At 45.8% G+C, this 26441-nt stretch overlaps 2 protein-coding genes across 2 annotated transcripts in view; both read left to right on the top strand.

Annotated features, from left to right (window-relative positions):
* Positions 1 to 15883, top strand: part of HEPHL1 (hephaestin like 1) — a 34191-nt gene extending 18308 nt beyond the window's left edge. Inside the window, exons 9-20 of the mRNA XM_065675879.1 lie at positions 1407 to 1618; positions 2047 to 2197; positions 3539 to 3751; positions 5359 to 5572; positions 7213 to 7352; positions 8183 to 8323; positions 11438 to 11544; positions 11992 to 12214; positions 13019 to 13158; positions 13805 to 13964; positions 15259 to 15357; positions 15437 to 15883. Of these exons, the coding sequence (XP_065531951.1) occupies positions 1407 to 1618; positions 2047 to 2197; positions 3539 to 3751; positions 5359 to 5572; positions 7213 to 7352; positions 8183 to 8323; positions 11438 to 11544; positions 11992 to 12214; positions 13019 to 13158; positions 13805 to 13964; positions 15259 to 15357; positions 15437 to 15639 (2003 nt within the window). The 3' untranslated portion in view covers positions 15640 to 15883. The remainder of the gene's footprint in view (positions 1 to 1406; positions 1619 to 2046; positions 2198 to 3538; positions 3752 to 5358; positions 5573 to 7212; positions 7353 to 8182; positions 8324 to 11437; positions 11545 to 11991; positions 12215 to 13018; positions 13159 to 13804; positions 13965 to 15258; positions 15358 to 15436) is intronic.
* Positions 15884 to 19394: 3511 nt separating this feature from the next.
* The window catches only part of PANX1 (pannexin 1), a 29758-nt gene continuing 22711 nt past the window's right edge, over positions 19395 to 26441 (top strand). Inside the window, exon 1 of the mRNA XM_065678751.1 lies at positions 19395 to 19637. Within this exon, the coding sequence (XP_065534823.1) occupies positions 19457 to 19637 (181 nt within the window). The 5' untranslated portion in view covers positions 19395 to 19456. The remainder of the gene's footprint in view (positions 19638 to 26441) is intronic.

Below are 26441 nucleotides of genomic sequence, written 5' to 3'. Positions count from 1 at the left end.
TTTCATTTAACACTCCCCAGTAATAACGTCCATCAGCACTGCATGCTTCGGAGTGGAGCAAAATGAAACCAAATCCTACGGTTCAGTAGCAGTGTGTGCTGCACACCTTTGGTATTGTAGAGAGGAATCTGACTCCAGATTCATCAACAATCTTCTGCCCCTTCTTCTCCCCTTGTAACCCTTGTGTCCTGTATTTCCATCACATCTATTATATACATGTAGATCCTACAAGGGCTGTTGGTTTACACTGAAGGTAAATGGTTTTTCAAAGGCTGTGAACTGAGTTCAGCTTATTCATGTGAAATACTGCACATAAACGTGCCTACTGACATCTACAAATGTTTGCAGGCATCTTTTTCTTATAGTGGTCTCAGGAAATACTCTTCCATGTTGTATTTGACACTTGTCCAGTCTCAGAGGGTTTTTAACTCCAAATCAATGCTCTCCTTGTTGAACACTGTTGCAGGATGAATCCAGTAATATCAGATGTGATCAAAGCAGTACTCTTCTTTGTATTATGTTTTTCAGCAAATAGTACGTGTTCATATGTAATACTGCTATTTTCATTCCTGTTTACATTTTCAAGAGGGTTCTTTTGGGATATTAGAGAGGAGTATTAGATTGGTAAACGCTGTTGCTGCCAGACACATCTGACTGTGTTGGGAAGATGCCTAAGCTTTAAACAAAATTCCCAACTTGATCTTCCTCATAGCAAAGACCAAAAAGGTGACTTGGCTCTTTATTCCTACACAGGGTGCAGGGCTGACCCCTTTTCCCAATTCTCCCTTCAAGTCCATTTTGTAAGTCCTCTCTGAGTGGATGCTGACATTCTTTTACAGTGACTAAATTACATGTGTGGTGCTAAATCCACCCTGTGCATGGTAGGAGACAATGGCCCAAATCCTTTAACAATAGCTTCCTAAAAAAGCAGTAGCAACAGCCCTGTGAAGACTCTGACAGAGGTTCCTGTGCATTGCTACAAAACCAGAAAGAAACAATTACCAGGGTCAGATTGGGTTTGAATTTCCGAAGAGCCACAGTTGCCGCTCTGATCACCAATGTAGTCGCTTTGCTGGTGTTTATTGAAAAGCCAGTGTCTGTGTTTGTGCCACAGATGAACCTCACGATAGGGCAAAGTAAGCTGCAAACATTAGAGGAAGCCAGATCGCGTTAGAAGGTGTCTGGGTGAAGCAGCTAAACTGGCTCTATGGGTAAGTGGGCTTGGTTGTCCCCATGGCACAGGACTCAGGTGAGCTGTCCCCAAGGCATAAATGCCCGGAGTAAGGGATGGTGCCCAAGCTGTGACTGCAAGGGGAAGCTGGTCCACATAAACCAGCATCTATGCCTGACTCCCAGCTAACACTTGCATTCAGGAAGACAAAACCTTCTCTATTTTCTCTCTGCAGGCTATATGAAGCCGGGAGCCCACGTTAAGCCAGGTGAAACCTTCACATACAAATGGAGGGTGCCTGAGAATGGAGGTCCAACAGAAAGTGACCCCCCATGCCTGACCTATCTGTACTACTCAGCAACTGATGCCGTCAAAGACACCAACTCTGGCCTTGTGGGGCCTTTGCTGGTCTGTCGGAAGAATACACTGAATCCCGATGGGACACAGGTGCCCAACATGGACATCTGCTTGCCCCTAACAACAGGGTGGTGCACTGGAGTGGGGGGTTCCCATATGGGCCAATTTGCCCAGCTCAGTTTTAAGAGATTAAACAAATGGCATTCCCCAGAGTAAAAGCTGACCTAAAGGGATGGTTAGGAGGAAGAAACCATAATTCCCCAGTATTCTGGCTCATCCCTAGGTTTTCCATCTTTTCCATGCACTAATTGGCAATGAATGCATCTTTCCGCCCTAAGTAATGGACACTTTATTTATCCTTTTGGTATATGGAAGAGTGCCAATCCTTGTCTCTCCAAGGACATAGTAAGAAAATGGCTGCAATTTTTTGGGGGAAAGAAAGTTTTGCTAAAAAAAGAATTGCTTGGGTAATTCTGCACAGATTGATTTTAATGGCTTGGTTTCCTTCTTGGCTACAGAAAGGGATAGACAGAGAATTTTACCTCCTCTTTTCAATCTTCGATGAGAATGACAGCTGGTATCTGCACAAGAATATCGAAGCATTTACTGGAGACCCTTCAAAAGTAGATGAAAATGATGAAGATTTCAAGGAATCCAACAAAATGCACGGTATGAAATATCTAATATCTGTTAATGATACCTTTTGTTCAGTCATGTTAAGAAGATGAATTGGCAGGTTTTACCATCAGTCACAGCCAACTGCGGTGGACTGGGGATGAGGTGGAAAGCTGTCAGTCAGCTTATGGCCAGCTCCTGATGCTCTTGGAGTGCATCCTGAAACCCCAGTCACATTAGCAATGAATGCATCCACTTACCAGCTATGCCTGGAGAAAGGGAAGAGTGTAGCTTTTAAATACAACACTTGAGTCTATAACAAGGAGTAATGCCAGAGTCAGGCATCAATTGCAGAAGAGGCCAGTGTTCACTGGTGCTTTGAATTTCACTGCTGGCCTTGTCACTGATTTGGGCAAGGAAGGTCTACCTGCTCTGCTCTGCCAGCTCCCACTTGGGTACTGACCACCTCTGGAAGAGGAGCATGGCCAATAGTATTGTAAAACATCACTTGGGAACGTAAGTGTCTGACTCCAGGATGGACCTACTCCAAGTTATTCCCGACACAACAGATTTCAACAAATCACATAACCTCTCTTTGCTTTAGTTTTCTGAAGAGCACTGAGAATATACATTGTTAGGGAACCTCTGGGCTTTCCAGACCCATCTATTTTATTCTTCTACTAGGTAATATCTTATACTGAAGTTTTGTTCTGCCATATCTTTTACCCAATGATCACAGAGAGCATTTGAGGATTAGGGCGTTTAGCCTTTCTTGTGAAAGAGGTACATTTTGGAAGTAAAAGTGGAAATAAAAGATCAAAATCACATAAAAAGGTTCCATCAGAACTGTGTTTATAATGTGGACTCTTTATGGCCTACTCCATGGCCTTAATGATTTGGTTATACATTCTCCAGGCTGAAAGGAAGTACCTTACTTATACACTTCACTGTGTGTGTGTGAGGCGTCCTCAAAAGCTTGGGTGAGAAATGCTACATCACTGCAAAGGGCTATTACAAGGTTTTACAGGCTGAAAAAAAAACCAGGTAGAAGTTCAGAGTTTATAGCAATAGCATTACGAGCTTATTTTGGTGTCATCCAGTGCTACCTCTGCTTCACAAAATGACCCTTTAATTAATGCTGTGACTTGCTGAGTCGTGAAGTGCATCACCATCCCTGGAAGTGTTCAAACACCACGTAGAGGAGGCCTCCAGTGACATGGCTTAGTGGTGGTCTTGGCAGTGCTGGGGTAATGGTTGGACTTGATGATCTTAAAGGCCTTTTCCAACCCAGCTGATTCTACGATTCTCTGAGTTTCTTGCCAGGAAGGTGGTAGGAGGCTCTGTGGTGAGTTTCCATAGACCTGCTGCCAACCAGGTTCTTTCCTTCTCCTCCAGCTGTCAATGGCTACTTGTTTGGTAACCTGCCAGGCCTGACCATGTGCAAGGACGACAAGGTCTCCTGGCACCTCATCGGGCTGGGCAGCCACTATGACATGCACGGGGTTCAGTTTCAAGGAAACACCATTGACCTGAGAGGGACGACGAGGGACGGGCTGGCCTTGTTTCCTCATTTATCATGGACAGCGCTGATGCAGCCGGACCGTGTGGGTATGTCCATGAGTTTATCTTGGTGGTGTGGCACATGCAGAAACCAGGCAGCCAAAGTAACAGTCAGTGAGACGCTCTGCTTTGCACAAGGGAGCCTGAAAGCATGGCGACCATGGGGACCTGGTATAGCTGAGAGTTCAGGCTGGGCTGCTTTTCTGGGAAGGATCTATAAATCAAATATGTATATGCACTGAAGAGTGGAGGCTTTGATGACCTTGGGATAGGCAGAGCAGCAGGCAGAGAGACAGCTAATGAGATGTTCACAGAAATTCCATAACTCTTGAAACAGGCTTTTTTAGCAAAGATAAAATTCACTGCTGTGTAGATAGGGATTTAAGCCTTTTTACGACTTCAACAATAGCTTTTCAATAATATTCTTTAGGAGCTTCTTCAGAAGCATATACATTAAAGAGCCTTGCAATTCTCATGTATAATCCAGTGATGCTCTCTTCAAACTCAGAGGGACCATGATCTCATGATAAAGAGTGCAATGTTACTTTTCTTTACATTAGCGCAACTCTGTTTAAATCAACAGTTATCACTGTTGTGCAAGGCTGTGCCAAGGACCATCCCTGGCCAGAGCACTTGATGGAAATACCTGCATTGTGCACATGCCAGGTTAGACCTCTGGCACTGGTGACTTTTTCTTGTGCATATCCCATACGTTTCCCCTATCAGTCAAGTAACTGCACTGCAGAACTCCCACTAGCAATATATTCTAGGAGATCTTTTACATTTTGACAGGTAGCCTTCTATAAGGAGTAAATTGAGAATTATCAGATCTTGACAATCATCAACGTGTGATTTTCTCTAACTGCATGTTATTTTACCTTTTCCATCACTTTTGCCCTAGAAGCATAAGGAAGGCCAACAGCACCTTGGCTGGTATCAGAAACAGCAGGGCCAGAGCCAGTGATTGTCCCCCTGTACTGGGCACTGGTGAGGCTGCACCTCAAATCCTGTGTTCAGCTCTGGGCCCCTCACTACAGGAGAGACACTGAGGTGCTGGAGCAGGGCCAGTGAAGAGCAGTGAAGCTGGTGAAGGTTCTAGAGCACAACTGAGATGAGGAGCAGCTGAAGGAACTTGGGGTGTTTAGTCCTGAGAGGACAAGGCTCAGGGGGGACTTTATCGCTACCTGAAAAGAGGTCATAGGGAGGTGAATGTCAGTCTTTTCTCCCAAGCAACAAGTGATAGGATGAGATGAAACAACCTCAAATTGCACCAGGAGAGATTTAGGTTGGATATTAGGAACAATTTATTCACCAAAAGGGTCGTCAGGCGTTGGCACAGCCAGGCCAGAGGAGTGGTTGAGTCGCCATCCCTGGAGGTATTTAAAAGATGTGTAGATGTGGCATTTAGGGATGTGGTTTAGTGGTGGACTTGAAAGTGCTGGGTTAACCGTTGGACTTGATGATCTTAAAAGTCTTTTCCAACATAAACAATTCTGTGATTCCATACAAGCATCCCTGTGCTTGAATTTCCACACAGCATCGCAGATTAGGTTTGCCTGAGGACAGATCAGAGACGTACAGTGCACAGGAGCTGATGCCAAGCTGCTTTTTGAAGTGTTTTAAATCACCTAACTCTCGTGTGCTTTTCTTTCCAGGCACATTCAAAGTGGTTTGCAGGACTTTTGATCACTTTGTTGGTGGGATGAAACATCTCTACGAGGTCAGCAGCTGCCGTAACAGCACCCGAGCCCGGCAGCAGCGCGGAACCATAAGGCTCTACTACATTGCTGCAGAGGAGGTGGAGTGGGACTATGCTTCAAACAAGAGCTCGGTACCGAACATGTACAACATCAGCAGCAACGAGGAAAGGTACTCAAAGCAAAAATTGTTTGTGGGCATTGGGCAAACTCATAATGGAGGGGAAACTTGGAAGCATCCTTTCATGAAGCCAGCTTCCTACTCGTCAGGAGGCAGTCTTTGTTGAACAAAATAAGAGCAAATGTATTTGTAAAGTGACAAACTCTCAGACCACACTAGTTCATAGGCAACATTTTCAAATGTTTTCATCTCAGGCTGTTTTGTAATGCTGTTGGAGCCAAGAAGGCTTCCAAGTACCTAAATCTATGTGTGTGTTCCAGCCCTGGTTCAACCCTACAATGATGCCACCCAAGCCCCTCCTCTCCGTCACTCTCCCCAGTCTCCCCATCCCAGTGCTCTGGTTTTCATAGGGAAGAAACCCAGGTACACGTCCCAGACATGAGCCCCTGCAAGAACTTCACATGCATTAGGCAGATGCTGAGCCTGCTTCACTGCAGTGTGGTAGTCTCTGGCTCCCCTGGAGAAGTCAGAACATAGTAACTACTGCAAATGAATCACCTCTATACTGCACTGTGCTAAGGAATAGTGCAGTGCAGAAGATACGTGTTCCAGGTCATATTGCATAGGGAGGTCTCTGAGCCCACTTTGGTGAAAATAAAAAGGAACAAAGAGCGTATTTCAAAAATAAACCTTAGAAAAGTGGCTAGAAACTGCACCCTGTGAAGATGAAGAGTATGGTGAGGGGTAGAAAATATAAGAGTCGCAGGTGATGAAGTACGCTTAAAGAAAACATTAAGTCCAGTACTGTCAAAGGCTGTTGTTGCACACACGGTAAATTACTACAGTAAGCACTTAGTACAGTAAGCAGTGTTCCTGGGGCATTTTGTGCCTTTATTTAGTATGTTGTGAGCCAACCTCACCGCTCCTTTGCCAGGGGCACCTCGGAGATGAGCTGCCAGGAGACAGAGCTGCTCTCAGAGGAGCGTAAGTGCTTTCCACCACAGCTGGTGGCGAGTGTCCTCTGCTGGCAAATCAGTCCTCTGGGATCCCATCGGGGCAACAGCAAACCGTGGGTGACAGCTCAGACCTGGAGGGCACAAAAAAGCACCTCCTGCCAGGTGGGAAAATACCTTTCCCACTCTATCTTCATGCTGGGAAAGCATCCAGGCCTGTGCAGTGCATACCAGCACGAGGCAGGGGAAAGCAGCCCCCTCTTAGATGATGACATTTGCTTTTGCAAGGTTAGGCTTTGGTTATCATCTTCCTGTGGCTGATTAATAGCCAAGATAGTGAAAGCAGCCATTGTGATAGGAGGATTCCGGTTTGCAGGGACAGGCAGTATCTTTTATTGGAGCAGAGGATGCATCTGGAGTCAGTTGCCGAACCCACGCTTAGCTTGAAATTTATCTCTGCTCTGAAAGCTCTGGTGAAGGATTTGTGTTCCCAAAAGTTTGTGGTGATTGCCATGTGTTCTCAGCTTTACCTGTTTGAAGAGGGTGTGTATTTAGTAGGGATTATCACTGTTATTACTTGCTGTTTAAAATCTCTTGCAGTGCCCAGGGTTTCACATCAATCATCACACTGGATCAAGCCATAAATTCTCCTCAAATCTATTGTGAGGAACACAACAATTGCCAGCCTTTAAATATGTACGGCTTAACGGGTTTAATTTTTGACTTTTAATTTTGCAGCTATGGGCATATTTTCTTGAACCAAGCAGAAGATCAGATTGGTTCAAAATACAAGAAGGTGGTTTACAGGGAGTACACAAACGGCAACTTCACACAGCGCAAAGTGAGGACGGAGGAGGAGGAACACTTGGAAATCCTGGGCAAGTAGCTCTTAGACCAAGCCCGACACATGAGAGTATTGCTTTCCGAAAACCAGGTTTTTCCAGCTTTGTTAGCATGGGAAACAAGGAACACTGATGCCTATCCAGGTTATCGGTGATTTTATACCCAGTTTGTATAACTGCTGAGTGTAAAGATTCTTTCTAAATTAGAGATTTCATTCTCAAATATGAATAAAGAGTTTCCTAACAGTGTCAAAATGGCAATTCCAAGATTCACCTTAACTTCAGAACATGTAATGTGGGGGTGACTCTTGTAGGAAGATTAAGTCATTAGTAAGGGGCTGGATTTGTATCTGAAATTGGGCGAGACAAAATTTTACGCATGTCATAAAATAACCATCAGCTCATATGTTTTATGGGGTGCAAAGTGGACAACAATGGCCAACACTCTCTCGGAATGTATTGGACATTTCCTTTTTTGGGGTGCAAAGGTAAAAACATAATTTTGTTGTGGTTTTCTTTCTGTTTTTTTCTTTTAATGAAAAAAGATGTTATCAGCTTAAGCAAGAGAATTTTGAAAGATACAAAAACCATGCACAAGAGTTTTCCTCAAAAACAAGGTGTCCAAAGGCCTGTCTCCAGAGCAAATAATTCTTCTCGTTGACCAGAAAGAAGAAAAGATTATTTATATATATGGAGCTTCTCATCAGCTGGGATAACAACCAGGTTTTGATGGCTCTGCTGAAAGAATAGAAAAGTCCAAGGGTTTTGGGAAAGACCTTGGCTCCTTTCCTAGGCCAAGCTAGGGATAAGTCAGTTTGTTACATTCAGAAAAGAATTAATCACTGGCATCTTCTGGTTTAATTTAGGGCCGTTACTCCATGCTGAGGTTGGTGACTCTGTACTGGTTGTGTTTAAGAACAAAGCCAGCAGGCCTTATTCGATAACCGCACATGGAATAGAAGAGGTGGGCTGTGAAGAGCAACCTGAGACACCAATTACACTGCCTGGTAAGGCCACTCTTTTTTTTCCCTTTGAGCTACAAAGGCTGTAGATGAAAGGCTTTTAACACATGAATGATAATCCCTCTTTCATGCTTATGCATACCTCTATGTTCTTCCAGACACAATACACTAGCTTTTATTCAGATACGATTCTGTGTTGCACATGTAGGTCATGTTCAGGCAGAGAAGGCACCTTTGTTCCTATTAGAGGCAGAAGCAGGAATGTAATATCATTGGGCAACCTCCAAAAAAAGGCAGGCAGAGGCCCATAATCATGGCAAGAGAAGTGTAAGCCAGAGCTGCGTTTGCCTCCAGACTGACACTCTAGGTGTTTTGAAAACTGAGAAGCTCAGCGATAGAGTTACAGTTGGCAATATGAACTCTGCCTCTCTCTTGATCTACACAGAAGCAGCATTTGCACTCAGAGCTGGTGCATAAAATGCAAAATGTAGCTGTTGTGTGAATTAAAATTCTTTGAAAAATTTGAAAGTCCAAATATGCCTCAGCTTCTGGTGAGAAAAATAGTGGAAAGTAGTCCTCACTGCACTGAAATCTTTCATATAGAAAAGTTCCTCTTAAAATATCTGTACTTCATTTCTTATGTTGGGTTTTACATTGTAATAGGTAGCCAGACTCAAGCCCAGGCATTACAGTCAAGCCAAAGTGTACTTTTGCTTTCCATCGCTCACACAATATTTTTTGTTAGCATTTGTGAGCTTCAGTGTGAAACTAAATGAAAAGAAGCTCTGATGCCCCAAGCCTCTTCGCAAGCTGAAGGTTCTTTCCTGTAACCAGCCGTATCAACAGAGTACAATCACCCAGAAATGAATGAGCCAACATCTGCCAATACCTGTGGTTAACGTATGGGGTGGAGGGGTGGGAGGGAAAGAAAGAAGAAAAGGAGCTGATTTATGTGATTCCCTTTTTTTATTATGTGCCCCGTGATGCTGTTGATGTTAATAGTTGAGGTTTAAGGCTGGGAACGCTACTGTCATGTTTCCTGTGTCCACACGGGAGCAGGCTTGGGATAAGTTAGTTTGAGGGAAGGCGTCTGCGTTGGACAATACGCCAAAGGAAAGGGCTCTCCAGCAAGATCTAAGGACAGATTTTTCCTTAGGAGTTTGAAAGCAGCAGTTAACAAGGAAATCAAGTTCCTCAAAACAAGAGCAATTCCTGAACACTTCTGAACCCGCCACCATCATCTAGAAATCCTCACTGTCTTCCTAGGTCAGGCTGGACTGCTCACCCCAAGCTTCCCAGAGCCCATCTTGTTCCATTACATCCTGAAGCAGTCATCAGTCAGATTTATGTCCTGCTAATTTGTGCTCCCAACAGCACTTCCAGCTCTTAGACAGATTGTGGGTGGCATGGTAGAGATGCAGAGAGCAGATCCATAGCAGCTAAAACAGCTCTCAGCTGCCACAGCTTTGTCCTCTCCTCATCCATTCCTCCATTTACCCAGCACCAAAAAGGGAGAAAACATCAATTTTCCTTTTGTTTATCGGTCTTTTCAGGGTTTATGCTTCATTTGAACTTCAAAGACAGGTCTTTGATGCCACCTAAAACGTCTCAGGTTTTAAGCAGAGTGGAGATCTTTCCATCTGCAGCGTCCAAATGTCCTGAAGTCAGGAGTAAAAAGCAAGAAAATGGTAAAGGACCATAGGCAGGATACCCTCCCACGTCATTCCCTCTGAAAAGGGGTGGTGACATACAGGTTAGATACCGGTGGATGACAAGCTCTTCCCTGGTGTACGTCTCCACTGCATGAATATCTCTGAGACTGGGGATTTCTTGTTAGTGGGTTTCTGTCCCATTAGTGTAGTGTTGTTTCTTGAAAGCCTTTCTAATCTCCACTGAATGTATAAACCAACGCTGTAATGAACAGAAGGTGCTTGTCCTGTAAGATTAAATGGTATTGCAACATTTCCATGAGACTCACCTCATAGAGCACAATAATTGAGAGTCACCATTTCTTTTTTTGTAGGTATTGCTGTACAATAAACCCCACTATTGCATGACCCGTCAAAACAGGCTCAGTGACACAAAACCAGGTTCACCCACTTCACAACCATTTAAGCATGGAAATTCTCCTCTGACCTGATGCCTACAGCTGTTGGCAGCTGTTGGGTTGCGCTTGTGCTAAAACCATAGCTAAGAGTCCTGTGATTTCTTTGTTTTTCCTTGACTCATAGCATATGCCCGTCTGTTCTTGGCTTTTTTCACCCTGGAAGACTTTCTTCACCCTGGAAGACAAGTACCAGAGACTGCCTGGTTCAACATTTCTGCACCACTTAAAAGGGCAAGGTGTTTACCACATCTGGGTCTCCTTTTCTTCCCTGCAGTACCAGCAAAAAAACAGAGCAGGGAAACACAGCCCAGGCAGTTCAACTGAACATAGGCATGTTCATGTCCAGTGTAGGCAACTGATCCTCCCCCAAATAGATCATTTCCCCATCAGATTGTTCTGGAGGTTTTTAAATCAGAGGTCAGGGAACCTCTGCTCAGGGAGGACGTGGCAGGGGTGATGGCTTTTGGGAAGGGACAGTGGTTCTCTGGTATTTGATGGAGAGCAGGGGCTTAGCTGGAAGAGGAAAGGACCCCTCTGTTTCTCCCAGTCAGCAGGCTGGCACATACTCAGCTCTCCTCTCCTTGCCCAGAGCTGATACGCTGCTGCAGCACTGTCTACAAAATCCCAGTGGCAACTGCCACATCTTTGTGCCCTTTTCAGCTGAGAAGGTCCAACAAACGTTTTTAGGAGCTTGGCTCCTACATCTTCAGCTGACCTTGAGCACCAGCATCCAAGATCACTGATCTGCTACAAGTTTTGCCAAAGGGAAAGATAATGACTCCTGTCTCCAGGCTTCCCTCTGTGGGGTGCCACTGTTGACAGAACCATTTGCACATCTCCTTTTCTGGGGCTATCTGACTTCCTTTACACAACTGGAACCTGAGTAACCTCCCGGAAGGGAGCATCACATTCATATCTCATTGCTGCATGCTTCCATAGATAGTTTTGATTCAGATCATGTTTTGCTGAGGCGGGTAGCAGATCTCAGTTACATGCTGCTCAAAGCTTCTTATACCCAGCTGCTTTTGGTAAAATTGTTCTCTCTGTTTCAGGGGAAATAAACACCTACAGATGGAATGTCCCAGAACGATCTGGCCCTGGTAGAACAGATCCAAACTGTATTACTTGGGTTTATTATTCAACAGTGAATTTTGTAAAGGTAACCAAGAAATGGTCATTAAAGATTGTGTTCCTTTGGTTAAAGCATCCTACCTTGAATAATGCTTCTGAAAGGATCCTACTTCACATTTATGGAGGACCACAGGCTAGAGGAATGATTTACAGAGCTGTATGCTTTGTCCTCTTTGATAGCAGTTGCACATGCCTGGGTAATTTAATCCATGGAAATCCGCAGGCATACACCAATGCAATGTGACTCCCTCTTGAAAGAATAGTTGAAGGAATGCTGAGTGAAGGCAAAACATTGCTTTGGTACATTAATTTAGGGACATGTAGAGAAATATATCTCTCATCAGAGTAAGAAATTATTTTTTCTTATCCGATATGAAAATGGGATTTCATCTTTATTCAATCTGTAGTTGATTTGTGTCTATTTCATAACTGGATGAACTGGAAATCTATGACACATGTCTTTATTTTATTTCAGGACACATACAGCGGTCTGATTGGGCCTCTTGTAGTTTGCAGAAGAGGAGTTCTAGATGAAAGAGGTCAAAGGAAAGACATTGATCGTGAATTTACTCTTCTGTTTATGGTGTTTGATGAAAATGAATCCTGGTATTTGAAAGACAATATTGAAACATACCTTCATAAGAATCCTGATGATTTTAATGCCACTAAGAACTTTATAGAAGGCAACAGCAAGCATGGTATGTAGGAATCGGGGGCAGCAGCTGAAGGACATAGGTTTCTTTTTCACAGCCCTTTTAGGAAGACACTTGACTTAGGCTGTACGTGCCCAACCACGTTACGACTTCAGAAACTGCAGCCTTTTAGAAGCAAAAAGATTTCATGGGGCCCAGCTAGGATATTTTTCTAACAAGACAATCTTGTTATAGATAATAATATATATATTTTATATATAATAATGTATATATTTATAATAATATATATTACATCTATATAATATACATATATTATTTTAATCTTACACTCTTAGGAAGAGGCTGCCCTTCCAATCTTCCCTTGTCACTTGGGAGCTGTGGTCCTTGCAGGCTTGCTCTGTAGGAGCATGAGGATGACATTTTAGAGCTGTGTCTGCAGCAGCAAGCAGCGCAGAAGCCAGGCAGAACAGATCAAACAGGGGCAGGAACGGCCCTAGCAAAACAAATTTCTTTATCTACAGATGATAGCTATTGTAGGCGACAACTCTTCCCTCTTTTTCCATGTAGATTCTCAGCATGAATCCAGTTTGTTCAGGAGTTTAACCTCAACTAACAAAGAAACATACACACTACTTTTCAAGACAGAAAGATAGTTGTTGCTGTGCAGTTAGATCTGGAAACTGGAACAAGAACTGTGACTGTCTCCCTGCCATGGTCACAACATGCCTGTCCCCTCTCTGCCTGGGTACCCCCTCTCCCCAGACAGAAAGTGCAAAGGGTGCTGAGGTGCGGGTTATCATCACCATACCGTAGCCAGTTATTAACAAGTCCTGTTTTGTCTTCTTCCAGCCATCAATGGGAAGATTTATAACAGTCTTCTGGGTCTAACAATGGACGAAGGTGATAGGACAAACTGGTATTTGATAGGAATGGGCGATGAAGTGGATATACATACGGTTCACTTCCATGCACAGACCTTCATCTTCAAGGTTGGTAAAATGAATCAAAGTAAAACCTTTAGAGTATGATGGGAAATTTCTGCAAAAGAAGTCCAACTTCTAGCCTGGTTTTGCAGCTTGGGTGCAGAGCTCTGAGCTGATGCTGAGGTCCGTGAGAGTTTTGCATGTGAAGAAAATACAAAATGAATGAGATCCTTGCAAAGCTTCTGTTACTGTAAGCGTGTTATGAAATGCTAATAAATGTCACTGCTAGAAGACATGGTTCAGTGGGTTGAAATAAGTGTTTACCCATCGGTATAAGGAAAGATACAGGGGGGAAATCAGTTATGCCTGCTTAGAGTACAGTTTAATGTTGTGACAGCTTGTCACTGGCAGGTCTATCTAAAACCCACTGTCTTTCGAAGAAATACCTGGGCTCAACCAGCACCCAAAGTCCCCAGGAGAGGTCTCCTATTAATCATATAAAAGTAATATAATTATAACAATTAATAATAAATATTATTAAAAATAAGAGGTGTCCGCAGACCTCAGGTTCCCTGGATTAGGCTCACTGGCAATGTATCACAAGAAGTGTTTGATCTGCCTTGGGGAGCTGAAAGTCTAACTGGAATATTTCAGTGCCTGTGTAAGGTGTTTGAGGCACGACTCTCATGATGCTGGGTTTGCCTTGCCACAGACAGATAAGGACCACAGAGGAGACGTATACGACCTTTTTCCGGGGACTTTCCAGACAATTGATCTTGTAGCAGAAAACCCTGGAACGTGGCTTCTGCACTGCCATGTAGCCGACCACATCCACGCTGGCATGGAGACGACCTACACCATCAATAAATCAGGTGCAGTACCAGAAACATGTCCCACAGCTCAGAGGTGGTATCACAGCAGATCTTATAGAAGGCAGGGAAGAAACAAGAGCTAATGTCACTGCTGCACCCTGCACATTACTGCCATGGCCAGTTAACATCATCTAGGGACAGGACAAACACCACTAATGACACGGCAAAATCTTTGCTGCACTCCACAACTTGCTTACAAACAGCTGGTGCTTCACTTCTAAGTGGAGCACCCCTTCTAAGGCAGTGTCAGCCTGCTTAGTCATCTGCAGCTGGTGCAGAAAACAACTGCAAAGCTGTTTTTCATCGCTGCTGACACATGGCTTGCGGGAGGGCCTGGAGGTTGGCATCGGGCTGGTTCCTCCCTGCAATAACTGCTGTCTCCCAGAGCTATTTGAGTTCCTTCCTGCACGGGCAAAGGTCTGCTGAGATAAAGATGCTCCAGAATGTGATTTTTCGTCCTGTCCAAGAAATAGATCTTTTGACTCAGAGAAGTTAGCAAATTTCTGAGTGGCGCTCATCCCTTCCATCACTTCTGAGTGAAGCCAAAGGTGCTTTGTGAGCCTGTCTATACCACATAACTTCACTGAACACTGGATCCAGCATCTTCTCCCTGGGAGTCCCCTGCACCTCCTACACTCCTCTGCAGGGACTGCAACAGTGCCAGCCAGCACAACTTGTACCTGTGACCCTGTAGCAGCAGGATAGCAAATGTAATGCTAAATGTAGCCAAAATATTCCTTCCTTGGATAAGGTGAATTTATTCTATACCACATATTCATGCAGGCTGTGAAACTTTGAATAAGCAAATGCAAAACTGAAACACAGAGTCATGGAATGGTTTGGGTTGGAAGGGACCTTAAAGATCATCCAGTTCCAACCCCCTGCCATGGGCAGGGACACCCCACACTAGACCAGGTTGCTACAGACCTCATCCAACCTGGCCTTGAACACTGCCAAGGATGGGGAAGCCACAGCTTCTCTGGGCACCCTGTGCCAGCGCCTCAGCACCCTCACAGGGAAGAATTCCTTTAATCTTTATTTACCCTCTTTCAGTTTAAAGCCATTACGCCTTGTCCTGTCACTACAGTGAGTAATGAAGTAACAGAGATGCTTATAGAGAAGGGGGACATTGCCCATGGGGCTGCCCAGAGCAATAGCTGTGCAGATCTAGTCGTGATTTCTGTACAGATCACCAATGGAGAAATAATTGAATAAAACCAGCACCACTTTTACAGATGAGAACAAACTATTTATTAAGGTTTTCAGCTTAACAATACTTCCTCTCCCTGCACAGAGAGAAAGGCTCCTTCAGCAGAACTCACAACCAGAGCGTACGATGCAACTACTGCAAAATACGATGCAACTACTGCAAAAAACAGAGCCACTGCCGAAGGTAAGGATTTCTTTAAATGTCATTTCAGACTCTTCAGATTCATGTGTAGGTTTCTCATCAAATATTTCTCTTTTAGCAGATCATGACAGCAAAGGGGGCAATTTTTTTGGCAAAGCTTTGAGTCCTGGAGAAACCATCCTGATCCTTGCGGCCTTTTTCTTCATTGGACTTATTCTGCTGTCAACAGCATTAACTGTCTTCTGCCTCATCAGCCGCCAAGGAAGCAGGATCCATTACACAGCTCTGCATGACAAAAGTGCATTTCTGACAGATTCCCTGTAAATCCCCACTTTTAGCATCACTCACAGAGCCGCACTGGATTTCGTGACATGCTGCTGCTAACACTGGAGCAAGACACATGCTAATAGTCCTACCCTGTCACCAGTGCTCTTAAGAGTGAACACGAGGGCCCAGCTCCAAGACCCACGTACCACCTATCACCATTCCACTCCTCTGGAGCTCAGCTGAGCTTTGCCCAAGACCACATTTGACAACCAAGCAGAGCAGCACGACTCAGGGCATCCACATCAGCTGCACAGGATTTCCACGGGAGTCAGGCTTGGGCAGCACGGGATCCATGTGCTCTGTGCAGAAACACGGGGTTCACACTAGGGAATAAATACCACCAGGGACTGTTTTGAGCGTGCTGGCTTCTGACAGAGTAGGCACGGAGTTAATCCGGAAGGGCCAGCAGTTTCCCAAAGTCTGGCTCAATGAATTCACTGAGATTTAAGCGATTCTCCTTTATTTCCCCTATTAAAGAAGGAAAATGTGCACCGTGGACAGATTTTTAAAGGCATTTAGGGACCTACCAATATATTTTCACACCTGATGGAGTTCAGCAGTGCCCCTGCTGTTAGTTTCTAACAGCTTTTGTTAATGCCTTTAAAGATCTAGTCCTAAGAACCCCCTGAGAAAGTAGTTGACTTTGTAATTGCTGCTCATTGTGGTCCTGATTCTGCACCTCTTCTTTGCATTGAGTAGCTCCTCACTCCCTACCTGCAATGAAGCCATCAGGAGGCTGACCTTTGTGCTCTGTGAGGAAGACAGGCAAAACCAGGCCATGTTTAGTGATACTTGAATGTTTATAGCTCCTTTTTAGTTAGAGAGTGCTCATCCTTGCCTGCTACAGGTCTTGCAGAGGAGCTCCACAACAAACACATCTGTGAAGCTGTTTATCCAAATTGGATTCAGAATGGAAGTTCAAGTTGCTGGGGGGGGTGGGGGGGGTGGGGGGTGGTGTTGGGGGGTTGTTATTTTATCTTTTCCACTTCAGTAGTTTGAAGTATTATTCAAATGTAGGAAACTTTACTGGCCACCACTCTCATTGCAGCTTAATGGTGTCCTGGATTGATGCCCCGTTAACCAAAATGTTGAAGTTTTATGGCTGTTTCTCAGCTATTTCTTGATTCTTTGTTTTCCCTGGTCATTTGAGAGCACACACGTGAGGTAGAACTGCAGGACTGAGCCCAAATAGGAGTACACCATAGCAATAAACACTTCCAGACCCCTTCTCTAAATCTTCCCTTTCAGCTGACAAAAACAGGTACTCTAAACCCTTTCACCTTTTTGTTTTGTCAGCATTAAAAACGAGGTCTCCTGTTCTGCGCAAAAGCACTGTCTGTCTGTGCAGAACATTTGTTCTCTGTAGACATACAAAATTAAAGCCTTTCACTTACACATACACTGTTAATAAAGGAAATTATTTGGTACTTTTCTTTTAGAGTAGCTAATGCGTCCATCTTCTTAGAAACAGAACCATAAGTATCTTTGGCCATAGGAGCCAGCAGTCAAAGTGAGTACAATGATGGTAAAAACACTGTCATTTGTATGAACCTTTTGGCACAACTCACTTCATCTGACACGTTCTCAGCTGGGTGGTGGCTGTGAAACAAGAATGAAGAGTCCAAAGGTCTTCAGAGCCTTGGGACACCACTGCTGTTTGCCCAGGCGACACAGCCTGCCACAGAGTCTGAAGTACCAGAAAAGCATAAGGCATTGAGTTCACCACTGCCTGCCTGGCAATGCTGTGTGGCAATGCTGTGCCATGACACCTGCATTGAGGGACAGTATCTGTGTGAGGCTGAAGCACTGGCAGGAACAGAGTAAAGCATCAAAAGAACAAACCAATGAAACATCTGGATTGGGAACTTGGGTCACAGTTGGAAACTGTCCTAGCACCAGATGGAAGATGACCAATGCAAGATCAACCTTTAAAAACTTTCCAGAGGAATAAGCCGCTCTGACATCCACACAATGCAAGCTGGCTGAAATCATTCCCAAAAAAAGAACAGGAAGGTGGTCAAAGGAACAAAACAGATCACGGAAGAATTGATACTTTCAATTTTCTTGTAGAAAATAGTGCTCAGTGAGGGTTTTGAAGGAGTCAAGGTATAGGTAAGAAACCTGGATGAATGTAGCCTGCTCACGTTTCATAGAATCATGGAAAAGTTTGGGTTGGAAAGGACCTTAAGATCATCCCGTTCCAACCCCCCTGCCATGGGCAGGGACACCTCACATTAAAACATGTCACCCCAGGCTCTGTCCAACCTGGCCTTGAACACTGCCAGGGATGGAGCATTCACAGCCTCCCTGGGCAACCCTTTCCAGTGCCTCACCACGCTCACAGTAAAGAACTTCCTCCTTATATCCAATCTATCTCAGCTTTCCCAGTTTAAGTTTAAACCCATTACCCCTTGTTCTATTGCTACAGTCCCTGATGAAGAGTCGCTCTCCAACAACCAAGACACAAGGCATTTGAGAAAGTCCTCAGTAAAAGCTTCTTAAGGAAATGAAATCACCTTGGGATGAGAGGGAGGATCCATGGAGGTTAAATAACTGGTTAAAAGCCAGGAAATAGTGGCCAGATTTCACATTGGTGGTGCACTCATGGGGTGCTGCAAGGACCATTGCTCTTCACCATTTTCTGTAAGTGGTGTGAAAATGGGTGACCAAGATGAGTGACAATCACAAGTACATGTAGCACGAAAAATGAGTCAAAAAAAGGTTAAAGTCAGTACCAATACATTTGCAGTAGTACTTGTGGAAAGAAACAATCCTGGCCCTCTGCATCAAACTGCCTAAGCACCTCAGAAATGGGGATTTATTTCAAATAGTTTAATGACAGTTTTAGCCCCAGTGCTTTTTAGTGGGCAGAACAACAACTGGATACTAGGAATCAGTAGGAATTAAGAACAGAACAAACCAGAAAACAGCTTTAGTACTGTTATATAAATGTCGGAAGCACAACCTCTGGCCCTATCCAGGAGAGACACGAAGACAGTGCAGAAAGGAGGAAGGGAATCAGGGTTGCAGAAAAGTTTCCGTATGAGGAATGATATCCTTGGATTATGGCTTGGAAAAATAGAAATGACAATTGAAAGCAGATAGAATGTGGTTTTACAAAGGGAAAGTTGATTGGACACGGGAACGAGCTGTCCCCTTTGGCAGAGGTAGCATGAGCCCGGTCGTGCTAGATCCGAAGCAGAGCACAGGCGGTGGCGCTTTCCGGGGTGGGGAGTCAAATCCTGCTGGGAGGGGGATGAGGATGCTCCAAGCCTCCAGAGGTTCAGAAAACAACTGGAAAAATATAAAGAGGGCAAATGAATTAAGGGTTATCAAAGGTGAAGGCACCCCATGAAAAGCAACTAAAGATGTGGCGGTGGTGAGCGAACACTGTGTGGGGAGCATGCGGCAGCACAAGCTGCTAGGTAGGGTGAGGGCTTGGAGCATTTGACAGAGCGGTGGGTTCGCTGGGACAGCCGGCGCTGTTCAGCCCGGAGAAGAGGCTGCTCGGGGGGACCTGCCCCCCTGCAGTGTAGACGGAGCCCGGCTCTTCCCAGCGGTGCCCAGCGGGAGGGCAGGAAGCGGTGGGCTCCAAGTGCAGTCCGAGAGGCGCCCATCCATCGGGGCACAGGGTGCACACCTCCTCTCGGCTCCTCCATCCCGCCCCGGTCCAGGCGCTGGGGCCCAGCCCCTTGGTACAGCCCCTCCACGGGCGGGGCGGAGCCGAGCCGAGCCGCGCCGCGCCGGGCGGAGCCGAAGCGTGCCGGGTCGTGCATGGCCGTGCCGGGCCGAGCCGACCCGTGCAGTGCCCGCCATGGCCATCGCGCACATCGCCACCGAGTACGTCTTCTCCGACTTCTTGCTGAAGGAGCCGCCGGAGACGCGGTACAAAGGGCTGCGGCTGGAGCTGGCGCTGGATAAGATCGTCACCTGCATCGCCGTGGGGCTGCCGCTGCTCCTCATCTCCCTCGCCTTCGCCCAGGAGATCTCCATCGGTAACCGGCCTCCCCGACAGCCCCTCCGCGGCGGACAAAGGGCTCGGCGGGGCGGGGAGCGGAGCAGCGCTCCGGGGGTGGGCGGGGGGCTGCCGGGGGGCGCTTCCCCTCATGGGTAGGGTACAAGGCGGCTTTAGGCCGTGGGGAGTGGGCCGTGGGCAGAGCAGTTCTCCTGGAGAGCATCCCTGGCAGCGGCGCCTCCACCTCTCCCCGGTACCTGGGCATCCCCGATGGCTTTTCCTGCCCGCCTCCTCCTTGGCACACTCCTCCACCGCTGGGATTCCCTCCTGAGTACGGCTCCCGCGGCGATGCTGTGCGGGGGCCACGGAGCCGTGGCCGCCCTTTGTTCCCCGGCGCTGCTCAGCCCGGGGTGTGAGCGGCCTCCCGAGCCGTGCCGGGCTCTGCCGCTGAGCCGCGGTGCTGCAGGATCTCGCCGTCGTTCAGCAGCTGTCAGGGACGGGTGCCAAGGGGAAGCGGTCTCGGACCTGGGTGTTTGGAATGCGGGGGGCTCCCCCGTGGACCGAGGCTGTCTTCGGATCCGGGGCAGGGTGGGCACTGGGAGCGCTCTCCGAGGCTTTCACCTGCTCTGCTGTGCTTCTGCCGCTGTTCCAGCTCGACATCGGCAGATGAAGCTGTGCTCTGCGGGAGAAGGGACAACTTTCCTCATTATTTTCCTATCTTCTCCCATTCCCAAGTTACAGAAGTGCTTGTGCAGCAGCCAAGTAGCCAGCCCTTTCCTGAGCGTGATGAGGAGTTTTAAATCCAAAGGTCAAGCACTCATCACTTAGAATCATGGAGTAGTTTGGGTTGGAAGGGACCTTCGGAGGTCATTTAGTCCAATCCCCCTGCAAGGAGCAGGGACATCTAGATGATCAACTGGATCAGGTCACTCAGAATAACATCCAGCCTGGCCTTGAATGTCTCCGGGGACGGATGGCACATCCATTGCTGCTCTGGGCAACCTGCGACAGTAACACCCTCATTGTAAAGAATTTCTTCCTCACATCCAGCCTGAATCTCCCCTCTTCTACTTAAAAACCATCACCCCTCCTCCTATCACAACAGGCCCTGCTAAAAGTCTCTCCCCATTTTTCTTATAGGACCCTTTTAAGTACTGAAAGGCCACCATAAGGCCTCCCTGGAGTCTTCTTTTGTATGCTCACTTATAAAAACTATTTGTTTGTAAGAATAGCTCAGCATTTAAATAGCATTATATGAATGAAGATTTTCAAGGTGGATAAGCAGAACTGACCATTTTGATACAGGGTGAATCATAGGACTTCCATCCTTTCAGAAATAATTTGATTTTCTGCATGTACCTCTTTGTTGGCATTCAGGGTTGTGTATCTGAGATACATTATCTATAGGTTTGAGCCAAGCTAATGTCAAGAGAGTGGAAGCTGGAATGGGACTGTGAATTAGTGGTGAATCTGGGCAAAACCATCATGTATAGCATTAATTAGATACTAGGCTGCTTGAGAATTAAGATGCCCCAAACTGCTGTATTTACATCTAGTTACATGCCTGTCACAACAGATGTGGGTATGACCCAAATCACTGTGCCCTGCAATAGCCACTCAGAGGAGTCAAAGACAACCAGGCTGGGAGTGTCAAGACCAGATCCTAGCCACTGGCCAGTCAGAGACAGCATGGATACAGCATTATTTCTGTAATTTAACCTGCTGCTTTTAGTTTTAGATTTGCTTCTGATACCTGCACATTTCTTCCTCTTAAAGCGTTAGAGTAATGAAAGAGGTTTGCATTTCCTTATACTAGCTTGTGTATGGGCCCCATAGTTCTTCCTCCTGCTTCTCCTCTAAAAGCACTGGATCCAGGTTAAAACAGTGCCTGCATACCAAGGTTTCTTTTATGAACTCTACAGAAGTATTTATTTCATTTTCCTTCCTCATGTAAAACTCCGCAATGCAGTTGAATTGCAGGTTGGTGAGGTGGGCCTTTCAGATGAGTAAAGTTCTCATCTTCACTAATCAAACGTTTGGGCCTCAGTGCATGCTGTATATAAGATATTTCCATATCAAACTAATTCAAATTGAATCTGTGAACTGCAGTAGATTCATAAAGCAGGAACTAAAATGTGTGCTGCATCTTGCACGTGCTTTATTTTGCTTATAACCCTGGGAACCCGTTAGGAGGGTTTAAAACCGAGCCCTTCCATTTGAAAGGTAAATATGAAAATAAGGAAATATGCCAGGCCCACGGCATGAGTGAAACCGCACCACGTGGTTTCCATACAGAAAGTGATACTATATCAGCTGTGCTGCTGTTAGGGCTGCCGCCTATTTCACACACAGTCCTTGCAGGCTGGCTGCTGATGGGAGATCCCAAAGCTGCTTCCACTAAGGCTTTTTGGGAATAGAGAAGTTCTTGGGGTCTGGATATACCTGATTGTGTGAGCACTAGTGTTCAACCAGGAATAAAATAGAAAGCAAGGGTTGGTTTCAAATGCTTCCTGATGTAATTGCTCTTTGAGAAAGCTCAGGAGTGCTAAGCTGAGAGAAAATGGTAGGGTCCATTTTAGGTCTGGAGGAGAGCAACTCAGAATCCAAGGGGTTGTGAAAGCGGTGAGTGCATGGATGTATTTCTGCCTCCAGGTACAAAAATTGAACAGCCTTTCCAAAAATGAATGTTCAGATCCTATTTCTGTTGGGATGATTGCATTCTTCCCACCTAAAATTCTCCTGGCACCTCGAGCTGTCACCTTCCCTTCCCACTTGCTTTCCTGTTTTGTTGTGGTGCTGTGTCAGATCACTGCAATTTTCCTCCTCCATGTGGTTGCTGTTAATTGTGCAGAATGGTTAAAATGTTTAAAAGGCCGTGGAGGTTTTCTGAAACCACCAAGTAACTTCTAATTTTGACAGAAGTTTTGGGAAATAAATGAGATTCCATTCGGGTATCACAGAGGATTTCCTTGCTGGAGGCATGGAAAACCCAACCAGCAAGCACTGCCAAAAGTCCTGGGGTGCCAGCACCACAGAATCACAGAATGGTTTGGTTTGGAAAGGACCTTAAGATCATCCAGTTCCAAACCTCACACAGCCTCACACACCATGCCACACAAGGCTCTGTCCAACCTGGCCTTGAACACTGCCAGGGATGGAGCACTCACAACCTCCCTGGGCAACCCATTCCAGTGCCTCACCACCCTAACAGTAAAGAAATTCATCCTTATATCCAATCTAAACTTCCCCTGTTTAAGTTTTAACCCGTTACCCCTTGCCCTGTCACTACAGTCCCTAATGAAGAGTCCATCTCCAGCATCCCTATAGGCCCCCTTCAGATACTGGAAGGCTGCTATTAGGTCCCCACGCAGCCTTCTCTTCTCCAGGCTGAACAGCCCCAACTTTCTCAGCCTGTCTTCATACGGGAGGTGCTCCAGTCCCCTGATCATCCTCGTGGCCTCCTCTGGACTTGTTCCAACAGCTCCATGACTTTCTCATGTTGAGGACACCAGAACTGTGCACAGTGCCATGCTTCAGTATCCTTCGGGGGCAGGAGGAGAACTAACTTTATTTCTGATTAAGTTTTAGAAACCCATGGTCAACTGCAGGTCGGCGACGATTTTAAACTGGTTCTGGCAGTGTTTAGCTGTGATTGAGCTGTTTTCTGTCAGCCCTAGAAAGCTTTGCTGCTTGGAAGCTTGCACCTGTTACCTCTTTGCAGCTAAAGCTTGTTTTATACAATTCTATATAATTATGTGTAATTTTATATAATTATATTCTGGGAACTTGAGAATGGGAATAACAATAGTATTGTGAGGGTTCTGTTGTGTATGCTTGTATTCTTTATGTCGTTTATGGCCTTTTTATTTATATGGCATTATATCCTTATATTTGTATATAAGGAATATATAAGATATATATATAAGGAATATAATATATATATATAAGAAATTTATATAATAATACCTATTTATATGGTATTATTTCCTTATATTATTTGGCAGTCCTTAGGGTGAATATACTACAGATGATCAGTTAGTCTGGTAATAAAAACCACAGAAATGTGGCTAAATCACCAATCCCTCTTATAAAGGAAAAAAATAAAAAAATATAAGGGCACCTTCAGTAATGGATGAGCCACAAATTAATACAATTTTGTCTGTGTAATTTTTCTATGACTCTGATTTTCATAGAACCAGAGAATCACAGAATGGTTTGGGTTGGAAGGGGCCTTAAAGCTCATCCAGTTACAACCCCTGCCACAGGCAGGGATACCTTCCGCTAGACCAGGTTGCTCCAAGCCCAGTTCAACCTGGCCTTGAACACTGCGAGGGATGGGGCAGCCACAGCTTCTCTGGGCACCCTGTGCCAGTGCCTCAGCACCCTCACAGGGAAGAATTTATCTCTAATATCTTGTCCTGTCACTACATGTCCTTGTCAAAATTGTTTTAATAAGAGCAGCTTTGAGCCAGGACTGAGATTCCAGTTTTTAAGCTCTGTGTGTGTATATTGTGGATGACAGCTTCCTTACTGTCAACAACTTAGCTGAAAACAGAGATCTTTATTCCCAAGGCACTGCCTGTAGCCGAATACTGCAACCCTGATCAGGTACATTCAGTTGAGCAGAGAGGAAATTGAAACAAGCTGCGTAATTTTGGCAGAGGCTTGTTTCCAAGTTAGTTTGGGGAAAAATATTACTGGCTGGCTTGGGCTGCAGCCAAAAGAAAAGCAGATGTGAGAGCTGTCCACTTGGCATCAAATATTTGGCTGAGGAAGTTGGGGCTGTTCAGCCTGGAGAAGAGAAGGCGGCTGCGTGGAGACCTCATAGCAGCCTTCCAGTATCTGAAGGGGGCCTATAGGGATGCTGAGGAGGGACTCTTCATTAGGAACTGTAGTGACAGGACAAGGGGTAACGGGTTAAAACTTAAACAGGGGAAGTTTAGATTGGATATAAGGATGAAGTTCTTTACTGCAAGGGTGGTGAGGCACTGGAATGGGTTGCCCAAGGAAGCTGTGAATGCTGCATCCCTGGTGGTGTCCAGGGCCAGGTTGGACAGAGCCTTGGGTGGCGTGGTTTAGTGTGAGGTTTGGAACTGGATGATCTTAAGGTCCTTTCCAACCCTAACTATTCTATGATTGTGTTTGCATCTTTTCCTGTAAGAAAGCAATTGGGAATTGCTCAGATGTGCTTAACCCCAGCAGCTGCTTGTCACCGAACAGTGTTGTTTGACCTTCTGCATAAGCAGCCTGTGCTGACCACGTTCCCTGCAGCTTCACGTGGGAGGGGATGGCTGGGAGGGGAGATGAGGAAGCAAGGAGGGAGCTAGACAGGGGAAGAAAAGGGAATCTTGTGATGGCCACCACCAGTTCTTACTGCATGTTCGGTTTGGGTGTTGGTTGTGCATGGCTCATACGTAGCTGGTATGAGTAATCCTCTTGGTTTAGCATCTCTGTTTTAAAATATAAGAAAACCCCCTGGAAGCTTTCCCAGGAAACCATCACGTGTGTGTGTAAAGACACCAAAGAAACCTGGGTATAATCAGCATGAAGGCTTGGGTAGTGCTGCTGGCTTGTCAGCTGTGGCAGGATGCTGGGTTAGCAAGTACCTGGCCATGGTCCAGCCCACAGCATCTGCAGGAATCAAAATGAACATCTGCTGCACTAAAAAGTTTTATTTCCCTCTGATGTTCTCTGATGCATCTTATCATGCTGGAGGGTACTCAAAAGTGGGAGAGTGGAGCCTTGCCCTATACCCTACACACCATGGGGTTAATGTCCCCATTGACCACTTTGGGCTTTCTCAGTGGTGCCGATCCTTGCTTGCCCCACTCAATTTCCACCCAGTTTCTGGGAAGCTTTATTCCCATCATTTGTTTGATTTCGGTCCCATCCCCCCAGTTGGCTGCCTGTGGGGTTTAAGGTGCTTTGGCCAGCAGAAAACACAGGGTGAGGGTTGTTAGTGGGAACTCTGGGTGCTGCATCCCAACAGATTTGGTGGGTGCCATGGGCGCAGCAGCGCCTATCTGCAGCATCCCTTCTTGCATGTCCAGCTGAGCCTGTGTCAATATACAGGTTAATCAGCTTTCTCAAACAGTCATGAGAATCAAATGTATAGGAAGGAAAAACCCAAAAGCAACCCAATTGTGAGACTAAATCACAAAAATACACAAAAAAATAGCCCTAACTCTTGCATTAGGCTCCTTGCACCTCCTGCTACCTCCTTGCTGGCCCTCCCTGCTGGTGTCCCTCTCCCTTCACGTTCACAAGTTGGTGGGGAGGCTTTTGAGTAATAATCCTATCTTGTGACTCCCGTAAGAACTGGGAGCTAAAGTGAAGTTGGGTGCAATTAGGCCAAAGACTATTACTGTAGCAGCTGCTGGCTAAGAGCTTGCAAATCATCTCCCAGTGCTGCTGAAGCAGGCTGTATGCTAATACATTTGCACCCCTTGCATTTAGTTCAGCAGGATGCTCTGAAGCCTGGGGCGTTAATGACAGGACTGAGTCAACAAGTGTGTGAGTAGCATCAGTCTGGAGCTTCCAGACAAACTGAACTCCAAAGCGTCTTCCATCAGAGGTGCAGAGAACGGCAGCACATGCTGTGCTGCTCTTTGGCATACAAGGGAGTGCTTGGTAAAGAGCAGAAGTCACCAGCATTAGGGACAGGCCTGCCTGGATGCCAGAACAAGCTTGTAAAAACATTTACTTTAATGTCAAGTCTGAATTGGCTTTGGGTGAACATGTGCAGCTGTTGGTGAGGAAACTGTTTTCTGTTTAACTTCTGCAGAGCCAGGATGTATTTCCAATGGAAGTGATGGTAAGCTGCTTTGGTGCCTGAATTCATTTG

The sequence above is a fragment of the Lathamus discolor genome, chromosome 4, assembly GCF_037157495.1.
Source record: "Lathamus discolor isolate bLatDis1 chromosome 4, bLatDis1.hap1, whole genome shotgun sequence".
NCBI lineage: Eukaryota > Metazoa > Chordata > Aves > Psittaciformes > Psittacidae > Lathamus > Lathamus discolor.
This window is presented reverse-complemented; position numbering and strand designations above follow the sequence as displayed.